Source organism: Pantherophis guttatus, chromosome 13 (assembly GCF_059756535.1).
Source record: "Pantherophis guttatus breed Tessera chromosome 13, ASM5975653v1, whole genome shotgun sequence".
NCBI lineage: Eukaryota > Metazoa > Chordata > Lepidosauria > Squamata > Colubridae > Pantherophis > Pantherophis guttatus.
Window position 1 is genome coordinate 9,922,731 of NC_142075.1, and position 12,080 is coordinate 9,934,810.

Below are 12,080 nucleotides of genomic sequence, written 5' to 3' on the forward strand. Positions count from 1 at the left end.
GCACCTGAGGACAGGACAAGAAGCAATGGGTGGAAACTAATCAAGGAGAGAAGCAATTTAAAACTAAGGAGAAATTTCCTGACAGTTAGAACAATTAATCCCTGGAACAATTTCCTCCAGAAGTTGTGAATGCTCCAACACTGGAAGTTTTTAAGAAGATGTTGGATAACCATTTGTCTGAAGTGGGGTAGGGTCTCCTGCCTAAGCAGGGGGTTGGACTAGACGACCTCCAAGGTCCCTTCCAACTCTGTTGTTCTATTCTATTCTATTCTATTCTATTCTATTCTATTCTATTCTATTCTATTCTATTCTACTCTACTCTACTCTACTCTACTCTACTCTACTCTACTCTACTCTACTCTACTCTACTCTACTCTACTCTATTCTATTCTATTCTATTCTATAAGGATCTTAATGACCAAACCACAGCCTCTTTGTGATAAAGGGTTTCCCACGTTCACAAATTGTTCATTCTCCTTTCAGTGGGACATTTTCAGGATATCTGATACATCTTCCTTCTGGCTTTCTGTTTTTCTCTCTGTTTCTTAACACTGAAAATCCGAAACGGGAGCACAGAGCCCTTCCAAGTGAAAGAACAAAAGCATAACAAAATGTGCGATTTTCCATAGCACCTATCATCTCTCTCTTTTTATTTTTTTATTTTTTTGAATAAAAAAGAAAAAGTGAGATTATCTCAGCATACGTTCACCTTTCCTTTGCAGCTCGGAGACCTCGAAGCTCCGTGTTTTTAAAAAATGTGCCCATTTGCCCTTTTCCGTCTCTTAAAGGTTAAAACGCGCGCAAAATAGCACCAATAATTTTTTTTTAAAAAAAAGATCAGAGTAAATTTTTTAAAAGCTTCACAGAAATTCTCTTAAAAGGCCATCGAGTATGCCGAGAGTCCAGTCCAGCGGCAGACAACGAGGCTGGGGATGTAATGGCAAAATAACTCAGCCACAAGATTCTGCAGGATTTAATCCCTTACTAATAACAAGGGGGATGCGGTGGCTCAGTGGCTAAGACTCTGAGCTTGTCGATCAGAAAGGTCAGCAGTTCAGCAGTTCGAATCCCTAGTGCCGCGTAACAGAGTGAGCTCCCGTGACTCGTCCCAGCTTCTGCCAACCTAGCAGTTCAAAAGGATGTAAAAATGCAAGTAGAAAAATAGGGACCACCTTTGGTGGGAAGGTAACAGCGCTCCGTGCGCCTTTGGCGTTTAGTCATGCCGGCCACATGACCATGGAGATATCTTCGGACAGGGCCGGCTCTTTGGCTTTGAAATGGAGATGAGCACTGCCCCCTAGAGTTGGGAACAACTAACACATATGTGCGAGGGGAACCTTTACCTTTGCCTTAATAACAAGAAGAGAAACAAGGCATTTCTCTCCATAGCTGAAGATCCAAATGATCCGGTAAACGAAATTACCGGATAGCCAAAGAATAGCCAAAAAAAGAATAATTCCCATCTTCAACTCACATAAGGATTTAATTGTGTTGATGGTTCTCATTTCCCTCCAAAGGGAATATTTGAAGGGATTGTTCCCTTCAAATATTGCCTTGTTAGAATTTCATCCTTTTTATCAGCAATTCATTTCTTTCCTTAACTGTTCCTCCCCTCCTACTGTTTATGATAATTGAATAATGCTATAAAAGATAATGATGGCCTCAAATCCAGCTTGGTTCCTGGGGATTTCACAAGCTGTGGAGTTTTCCTTGCAAAAACACAGAAGGGATTGGCCACTGTATGCTTTCCCATATTTCCCCCCCACACCCCCGACCATTTCCTGGAATTGTGACAATCCAGGGATTCTTGATGGTCTCCCATTCGCATACTAACCAGGGTTGACCCTGCTTGGATTCGGAACTCGGATAAGGTTAAAGGTACCGCCTGCTAAGACTAATTGTGCTGATTTGAGACCCCAGCGAACACAGGAACTGGCAAACTTGTTCTGGTCCAGTGGTGGTGAACCTTTTCGGCATTCGTGCACGCTCATCAGGGCCACAACCAGGGAGAGAAGCTGCCCAGGGGGCATGCACACACCGGATAAGGTATTTCTGGTTTCCGCCAGCAAGACGTCCGGTTACTGCCGCACATGTGCTCGTGCCAATCAGCTGGCCAGCGCGCGCATGCTGGAAAATGGAAGACCAGCTCTTCTGGTTTCCGGCAGTGCCGCACGCACAGAGGTCAGCTGATCATCACATGCGCATGCGTACCAGAAACCCGGAAGAGGAACAGCTGACACCACACATGCCAGGCGACCTGGCTCCATGTGCCACTTTGGGCACACGTGTCATAGGCTTGCCATCACAGTTCTAGGCTAATCTTTGGGTTTTCCTACCAGCTGAGCAGGATGCTCACAAGCAGGAGATAGAGATTTTGTCTGTTCCCACTGCTAGTCTTCTGCAGTGCTTCTTTGGAGGTTAACTATCTCCAACCTGGAGGAATACAATGCAATGCGATGCAATGGAACGGAATGGATTGGAACAGAACACGGAGTAGAGTGGAGTGGAGTGGAGTGGAGTAGAGTTTAGTGGAATGGAATGGAATGGGATGGGATGGGATGGGATGGGATGGGATGGGATGGGATGGGATGGGATGGAATGGAATGGAATGGAATGGAATGGAATAGAATAGAATAGAATAGAATAGAATAGAATAGAATAGAATAGAATAGAATAGAATAGAATAGAATAGAATAGAATAGAATAGAATAGAATAGAATAGAATAGAATAGAATAGAATAGAATAGAATAGAATAGAATTCTTCATTGGCCAAGTGTGCATAAACTCTCAGTGTATGTACAAGCAATAAGTGATAAATCAAGATCATAGTCATCATAAAAATACATTCATCTTAAATCATAAGATACAAGATTGGTAGTCATAGGATACTAAAAAAGCAATCAACATAAATCATACTAGGATACTAAATAAAACAGTATAATCCTAAAATACAAACAACCAAGTTATAATCATAAGGAGATAAGGAGATAATCAATAGGACAGATGAGAAAAAAATAATAGTAATACAGCCTTACTAGATAGTTTGACAGAGTTGTGGGAATTAGTTGTTTAGCAGAATGATGTCGGGGGGGAGGGGGGGAAACCGGTCCTTACAGCTAGTTGTTCTGGTGTGCAGTGCCTTATAGTGTCATTTTGAGGGCAGAAGTTGAAACAGTTCGATGAAAAGTTGAAAAATTGAAAATTTTGAGTTTTTTGAGATTACAGGTAGTCCGTGATTTACAATCACAAGTGGGGTCACTGTCAGGTCTTCTGAGGATGCACCCCACAGTTTATGCAGAAGATGAAGAAGAAATATTTTTAACAAAGAAGGGGGAAAAAAATCTCCTAACTTTCCAATCAGTTCCTGGAATGACCCCTGTTCTTACAGCTTCTAAGAGATAGGGCATAAAATCTTCTAATTCATTTTTTAAAAATCCTTTATAAGTAACTAAGGAGGCAAACATACATAATATTCGTTCCTCCTCCTATTTTCCCCAAAACAACAACCTTATAAGGTGGGTCAGGCTGAAGGAGAATGACTTTTATGCCCAAGGCGGGACTAGAACTCATTGCTTGGTGGTGATTGGCCCAAAGTCACCCAATGGGCTTTCATGTCTAAGGCAGGACCAGAACTCACCATCTCCTGGTTCCCAGCCTTGATGCTTTAACCACTACACTAAACTGTTCAGTTTCTCCACAATCCCCCAATTTTTTCCTTTCACTGATTTATCTTCTGGTGGCCCAACCGCCTACTTCCTGGGTGATTTTTCTGCCTGAAAAAGAATTTGAGGAAATTTTTGTTTTTTTCCTCTCTTTAACACTTTATCTCTTTGGGATCCCCTCTTCAATGTATTTCTGTAGTTATTTCTGTTGCCTTTGTGCTGCTCATGGGACACTTTTTCTCTTCCCCTTTCTGTTCTCCTCCTTTGGATTTAACTTCCCGTTTCCCAAAAGATGCATTTTAGAGTATCCCTGGCCCTCCTATCTCGTGTGGAATTTGGCTGATCCCCCTTCCTACGTTGTGGAATGCAACTCAACTATTCTGGCTTTAACAAAAGGCATCTCTGGGCAGTAGGAAGAGATGTGGTTCTTTTGATTGGTCTCATTTCTACAGTCCCCCTCCTTTTTTTAAGAACTTCCCCACCGCAACAGGTGTCCATGTTGGAACCTGCTGTCAAAGTCCCTGTTGCCCATTGGTTACAGATAAGAGAGTTGTGAGTCCGTTTCCTGAATACTTACAACTCTTCTTCCCCTAAACACTAAAGCACAGCGTCAAATTCTTCCTGGAACTCACGCTTCTAACAAAAGGCAAACACACAGAGAGAAAGAGACACAGAGAGAGAGGCAGAGGCAGAAGCAGAGGCAGAGAGACAGAGACAGAGACAGAGACAGACAGAGAGAGACAGAGACAGAGACAGAGAGAGAGAGACAGAGAGAGACAGAGACAGACAGAGTCAGAGAGAGTTAGAGAGAGACAGAGAGAGACAGAGAGAAACAGAGAGAGAGAGAGACAGAGAGAGAGACAGAGAGACAGAGACACACAGAGAGACACACCAAGAGAGAGAGAGAGAGAGAGACAGAGACAGAGAGACAGAGAGACAGACAGAGTCAGAGAGAGTTAGAGAGAGACAGAGAGAGACAGAGAGAAACAGAGAGAGATAGACACAGAGAGAAACACTGAGAGAGAGAAACAGAGAGACAGAGAGACAGAGACACACAGAGAGACACACCAAGAGAGAGAGAGAGAGAGAGAGAGAGAGAGAGAGAGACAGACAGACAGACAGACAGACAGACAGACAGACAGGCAGACAGACAGACAGAGACAGAGAGACAGAGAGACAACAGAGACAGACAGAGACAGAGAGAGACAGAGACAGAGGCACACACACACAGAGAGAGAGATAATGGACAGATAGCAAATGGGGTGAGGGTATTCTGAGCTTGCTTCCAAGTTGGGGACAAATGGAGAAATTTATCCACCTTACAACTGTATACAGGTAATTCTCAATTTACGAGCCCAAACTTTATGTTCCTACATGATACACTTGTCAAACGAGTTTTGTTTTACAACCTGTCTCACCACAGTTGTTGAGTGAATCATTGCAATTGTTAAGTTAGTAACACAGTTGTTTAAGCGAGTCTGGTTTATCCATCGACTTTGCTTGTCAGTAGGTCACAAAAGGGGATCACATGACCCCGGGACACTGCAACCGTCGTAAATATGAGTCCATTGCCAAGCAGCTGAATTTTGATTATGTGACCATGGGGAAGCAACAATGATCGTAAGTGTGAAAAACAGTTGGTTTTTCAGTGATGGTATAACTTTGAATGGTCACTAAATGAACTGTGGTAAGCCGAGGACTATCTGTAATGAGGCTTTGGCAAGGTTAAGTCAGCTGCAATGCTTGATCCCAAGATCATTATGCCTCTGAATTGGCTGCTGTTGGGTTCCACCAGATTTGACTGGTAAGCATGAGAGAGGGAGGGAGGGAGAGAGAGAGAGAAACAGAGAGAGAGAAACAGAGAAAAACAGGGGGGAGAGAGAGAGAGAGAGAGAGAGAAACACACAGAGAGAAACACACAGAGAAACAGAGAAAAACAGAGGAAGAAAAAGAGAGAGAGAAACACACAAAAAACAGAGAGAGAGAAAAAGAGAGAAACACACAGAGAAACAGAGAGAGAAACAGAGAGTGAAACACACAGAAACAGAGAGGGGGGAGAAAAAGAGAGAGAAAGAGAAACACACAGAGAAACAAAGAGAAAAAAGAGAGAAACACACAGAGAAACAGAGAGAGAGAGAAACAGAGAGAAACACACAGAGAAACAGAGAGAGAGAGAAACAGAGAGAAACACACAGAGAAACAGAGAGAGAGAAAAACAGAGAGAAACACCCAGAGAAACAGAGAGAGGGAAATCAGAGAGAAACACACAGAGAAATAGAGAGAGGGGGGAAGAAAAAGAGAGAGAAAGAGAAACACACAGAGAAACAGAGAGAGAGAGAGAGAGAAAGAAACACACACAGAGAAGGGGGGGCTGAAACTTTGCAAAGGGGCGTTGTAGAGGGAGGAGAAAGAAGAGAGGAGGGGAGGGGAGGGAAGGGAGGCAGAGACCTTCTCTTCCCCCTGGCCGTCCTGTCTTTCAGAGAAAACCTTGCAGGGGGAGATACTAAGAGACGGGATTCTGCTTCATCCTGGACAGGGATGGAAGTTGGCTTTACCGGCCAGAAGATGCGGTGAAGGAGGCGGAGGGAGGGAGGGTGTGTGTGTGTGTGTGTGTGTTGGGAAAGGCGGCTGCGGGAAGACACCCAGCCTCCCGTTTGTGCGTTCAAGGCAGTTTCCCAACTCCCGGGCTTCGGGACCGCTTCCTTCAGGATCGGGAGCGGAGAGGGGGCGTTTCAGGATCAAGAGGAGCCCGCCCCCCCTTCTTCCCTCCCCCCCTATACCCCCCACCCCAACACACCGTTTTCTGCAGTTCAGCCTCCTCCACCTCCTCTCCTCCTCTTCCACCACCTCCTCCTCCTCTCCCTCTCCTCCTCCTCCTCCTCCTCTTCTTCTTCCTCCAGCCGCCACTCGGATCTTGTGGCGGCCGGGCTGGCCCCGGAACCATGCCGCTGCCCTGCCGGAGCTGGACCCTGGCGCTGCTCACCCTGCTCGTGGGAATCCTGCTTTTCGCGGACATCGCCGAGATAGAACTGGAAATCGGGTACAAGAAGTGGCGCGCGAGAGGGGGCAAGCCCCCACCTCCCCCGCCCACCCCTACCTACTACCACCCCTCCCCAACCTCCCCGCCCACCCACCCACCAGCCAGGCCAGGGGGTCTCTCTTCTGTTGGGGCTGCTTAAGAACAGTTTGGAGGCAGGAGAAAACCCAGAAGGGGCGGGAAGGTTGTGGGGGGGGGGGGGCGAGAGTGGGAAAACTGATAAAAGGGGCTGGGGGGGCAGGGAGGTGAGTCAGACAGGTGGGGGCAAGGGGGTCGGCTTTGCTTGCCTAGACAGCAAGGGGAGCGGTGGGGGGGGGAAGAGACAAAAGACGGGCTGCTGGAAGAAAGGGGTGCCAAGAGGACTTCGGGGAAGGGCTGGGAGGGGGCGCCGGAGTTTTCTTTGTTTCCAGCGCAGCCTCTTTCTGCCTCGTCGGCTGGAGAAGGAAGGGAGAAACGGAGCTTGCGGGGTGGCTAGGAGGGGGGGACGCTTTCTTTTTAAACCCCCCTCCCCATTTCGTGAGTGAAGAATCGGTTTGGGGGTGGGGGTGGGGGGGCTAGCCGAGCCGGGGAAGGTTTGGAAGGGGGCGAAGGGGGCGTGGAGGAAAGCACCGCGCCCAGAGCGCTCCTCAATTCCGATTGTTAGGGATAAATTTCGCCTGGACGGTTGGGGGTACCTCTCTGCCCCTCCTCACCCCTCTTTCTTCTCCTAGCGCTCCGCACCCCACTTCTCAGGCTAGCTTGGGGAAGGGGCTCCGCGCCTTAGAATTGGCTTCCACTGCCGGCCAGGGAACCGCGACAGGTTTTCACCTGAGCAGGTGCAGAGCGCAGCTTTTCCTAGCCGGTGCGGCACCATTCCGGGACTTTGCCGGCCAGACCCGATCAGCCCCCCATTCCACCTCCCCATCCCCGAAAACCCCACTTTGAGTTGCCTTGGCAACCCCCGCGCTTAGACCCCTAAAGTGAGGAAAGGGGGGGGGGTGTGGATAGCTGACAAGCCCCTGGGAGGAGTTTGGAAAAGACCCCAGTCTTAGCCCAGGGAAGACCCTGTCCGAGCGCCCCGAATCGAGCCGGTTCCGTGCATTCGTAGAACGGGCTAAGTCCGGTTCGTTCGAACAGTGGCGACTTGCTTGGTCCTTTAACGTGATGAGTTAACGCCGGTTTGATGAGTTCATTGTTCCGTGGATTGTGCAGACCTATCTATGTACACACCCCCTCCCAGGACGCCTCACTTCCACAACAGAATTTAGCATGGAAGGGAAAAATGACTTAAATGAGATGGGCTTTGCATGGCTTATTTTGATTTCCTGGCTTTAATTTGGGTGGGATTCCACCCCGCTGTGGATTTAACGCCACAGTTAAATCAACCCTGCCTTAGTTTGATTGGCAACCCTACCTTAGAAGGAAAAATCAGTAGCTCATGTCCAAGGCAGGACTGTGGACAATAGAGTTTGGAGTCCAACCCATTGAGGAAGGCTGGCGGGCTTATTAATGACTATTCGCAATGGCATTGGACTGAATCACGAATACCAAAAATAATAATAATAATAATTAGTTCTCAGCAGGATCCTGGAAGAGTTAGAAAGATCACCATTCAAGTGGTTCTTTAGTCAGTCTTGTTTGGACAAGGCACTTCTTGGGATCAATGAAGATGGAGGTAGAGATGAGGAGGGGTCACTTGTGGCCTAGCAGAGCAATTCAATGAATGAGAAAAAAGCTTCAAGGGGTGTCGGATAATATCCAAAGCATTCGCGGCTCTGGAAAAACCAAACAGAAGCATTGCTGGATCAAATCAGATTTGGGACTGGGGGGGGGGGAAGTCGCTGTCTCGGGTTTGAGTTTCCACCACTCCCTTAACTAGAACAACAGAATAACAGAGTTAGAAAGAAGCTTGGAGGTCTTCTAATCCAACCCCCTGCTTAGGCAGGAAACCCTACACCACTTCAGACAAATGGTTATCCAATCTCTTCTTAAAAACTTCCAGTGTTGGAAAATTCACAACTTCTGGAGGCAAGTTGTTCCACGGATTAATTGTTCTCACTGTCTAGAAATTGAATTTGAATTTATTGATTGATTAGCCCTTGGGCCATATCAAAGTGCAGAGTTCCAGAAACAAATCATTACAAAAGAAATTTCTTCTTAGTTCTAAGTTGCTTCTCTCCTTGATTAGTTTCCATCCGTTGCTTCTTGCCCAACCTTCAGATGCTTTGGAGAATAGCTTGACTCCCTCTTCTTTGTGGCAGCCCCTGAGATCAGTGTTTCTCAACCTTGGTAGCTTGAAATTGGGTGGACTTCAACTCCCAGAATCCCCCAGCCAGCATCTTCAAGATTCCAAGGTTGAGAAACACTGCCTTAGATCTTGGAAGACTGCTATCGTAGTCCTTCTTTTCTTTAAATTAGACCTATCCAATTCCTGCAACCGTTCTTTATATGCTTTATAGCCTCCAGTCCCCTAATCATCTTTGTTGCTCTTCTCTGCACTTTTTCTAGAGTCTCAACATCTTTTTTTTTTTTTTTACATTGTGACAACCAGGGCATGAAAGTTTTATTATTTCATGTTGATTGACACTCCTTAGCAAAGGTGAACATGTCATGGTTTGTGGTTTAGTCTACTCTGCAAATTAAATCTCTTTAGGCGATGATGGCTTGGCGTCTTGTGTGAACTCAGGACATGGATTAATTGAATAACGAGGTTAAACGTATGCTGATGCAGCCCAGAGAGACACCAGCTTTTGCAGTTCAGTTATACATATCAACAGAGGGACCTTGTAGGTCATCTAGTCCAACCCCCCGCCCAAGCTGGAGACCCTACACCATTTCTGACAGATGGAAGTCCAGTCTCTTCTTGAAAGCTTCCAGTGATGAAGCTCCCACAACTTCTGAAGGCGACTTCTGTTCCATTCTTCTGTGTGAGGAAGATGGAGAAAGAAGAAAGTGTATTTTGTATTGCTTGCGGACTGTTTCCTATTAGAAAGAGGAATCTAGGTACATGTCTCTCTGTCCCATGGTTGTGGCCGCCATCTTGATTTTTCTAACTCGATTCCTGCAAACACCTCTACAGTTTTTGAAACGTAACAGCGTTCTGGGTCGTGGTTGCCTATCGTCAGTTTGGTTCAGTGGTGGAATTCAATTTTTTTTACTACCGGTTCTGTGGGCGTGGCTTGGTGGGCATGATGTGGCTTGGTGGGCGTGGCTTGGTGGCAGTGGTAAGTTTCATTTTTTTTTTACTACCGGTTCTGTGGGAGTAGCTTGATAGGCATGGCGTGCTGTGGTGGGCGTGGCAGGGGAAGGATACTATAAAATCTCCATTCCCTCCCCACTCCAGGGGAAGGATACTGCAAAATCCCCATTTCCTCCCGATCAGCTGGGCCTTGGGAGGCAGAGAATAGATGGGGGCGGGGGCAGTCAGAATTTTTACTACCAGTTCTCCAAACTACTCAAAAGTTCCGCTACCGGTTCTCCAGAACTGGTCAGAACCTGCTGAAACCCACCTCTGCTTGGTGGGCATGGCAGGGGAAGGATACTGCAAAATCTCCATTCCCACCCCACTCTGGGGCCAGCCAGAGGTGGTATTTGCCAGTTCTCCGAACTGCTCAAAATTTCCGCTACTGGTTCTCCAGAACCTGTCAGAACTTCTGAATTTCACCCCTGATTTGGTTCATTGGAATGAACCAGGGAGAGCTAACACTGGAGTCTGAAGGAGGATTTTGAAAGGTGGAGCTCGGTTTGGACAGTTCAGGAAGGGGAGGGGTCTTCTCCAGAATTTTTGAAGGTGATTGTGGCAGAAGTCAACTGCTGTTCTTCTCGAGATCACTTTATCTTTGGCAACCAATTGCTTCATTGTCATAGGTGAGCAGAAAGAACAAAGAGGGGAATAAGCAGGATGGGAGCAACAGTAGAGCCTGGAAATCCCACTCACCCGCCTACCCTCCTACCCACACAAACACGCACTCAGAACAGTCCTAAGGCACTTTTGTCAGTGTCGTAACTTTGAACCAGGGGTGGGTTCTACTTACATCCGCTACCGGTTTGCAACGGAAGCATGCATGCTTCTGCACATGTGCAGATCGTTTTTGATGACATCCGGGTGGGTGGGTGGAGCCTCCCACTGCTGTTACTACGAACCAGACCGGACTCGGAGCAACCCACCATTGCTTTGAACCAGGGGTGGGTTCTAAAATTTTTTACTACCAGTTCTGAGGGTGTGGCTTATTTTGTGGGCATGGTTTGATGGTCATGTGACAATTATTTAGGATTTAGCAGAGGTACTGGTCTACCAAGCTTTTAACTGCTTGCAGAGCTGCACCGGTCTACTCATTTGTTCTTGGAGCGTTCTGGCCTACTCATTGGAACATAAATCTTCCAATTATTTCCATGCAATTTAATTTCTTACAAGTCAATTAGTTATATTTACCAATAATAATAAACCAAATAATTTCCCCCCTTTATGTTACTCATTAAACTCTCTGGAGTGTTTGTATTGTTCCCATCTCAAAATATTGGAAAACATCCCCCCCCCCTCCACCGGAAACATTGTATTGCTAATTAGAGCTTATAAAACTTACGCTAGACCAATCTATTTTTCAGCTGTTTGGAATCCCCACCATATAATCTGACATCAGTACAATCAAGCGAGTTCAGAACATTGGTGAAATCCAAATTTTTTTTTATTACTGGTTCTGTGGGCATAGCTTGGTGGGCGTGGTGTGGCTTGGTGGGCATGGCTTGGTGGGCGTGGCAGGGGAAGGATCCTGCAAAATCCCCATTCCCTCCCCACTCCTGGGGGAAGGATATTGCAAAATCCCCATTCCCTCCCCACTCCTGGGGGAAGAATATTGCAAAATCTCCATTCCCACCCCACTCTAGGGAAGAATATTGCAAAATCCCCATTCCCTCCCCACTCCTGGGGGAAGGATATTGCAAAATCTCCATTCCCATCCCACTCTGGGGCCAGCCAGAGGTGGTATTTGCCGGTTCTCCGAACTGCTCAAAATTTCCGCTACCGGTTCTCCAGAACCTGTCAGAACCTGTTGGATTTCACCCCTGGTTCAGAAGTATATGTAACAGTAACAGAATTGGAAGGGATCTTGGAGGTCATCTAGCCCAACCCCCTGCTCATGCAGGAAACCTATACTAGGGATTCGAACCGCTGAACTGCCGATCTTTCTAATCGACGAGCTCAGCGTCTTAGCCACTGAGCCGCTTCACAAGAAAAGACTTGCACTCTTTGGTACACAGTAGAATTCCTCATGCTACTAGGCTCGAAATTCTCAGTTTGGATAACTTAGAAGTGTGTCGCTTGTGGTCAGACCTAGGTATTTCATACAAAATTATACGTAGCAATGTTTTGCCTGTAAATGACTTTTTTTAGTTTTAATCGTAA

General features: G+C 46.6%; 1 protein-coding gene across 1 annotated transcript in view; it reads left to right on the forward strand.

Moving 5' to 3' along the window:
- Nucleotides 1-6,081: 6,081 nt before the first annotated feature.
- ST8SIA2 (ST8 alpha-N-acetyl-neuraminide alpha-2,8-sialyltransferase 2) overlaps nt 6,082-12,080 on the forward strand; it is a 48,329-nt gene continuing 42,330 nt past the window's right edge. The window contains exon 1 of the mRNA XM_060694784.2: nt 6,082-6,703. Within this exon, the coding sequence (XP_060550767.2) occupies nt 6,606-6,703 (98 nt within the window). The 5' untranslated portion in view covers nt 6,082-6,605. The remainder of the gene's footprint in view (nt 6,704-12,080) is intronic.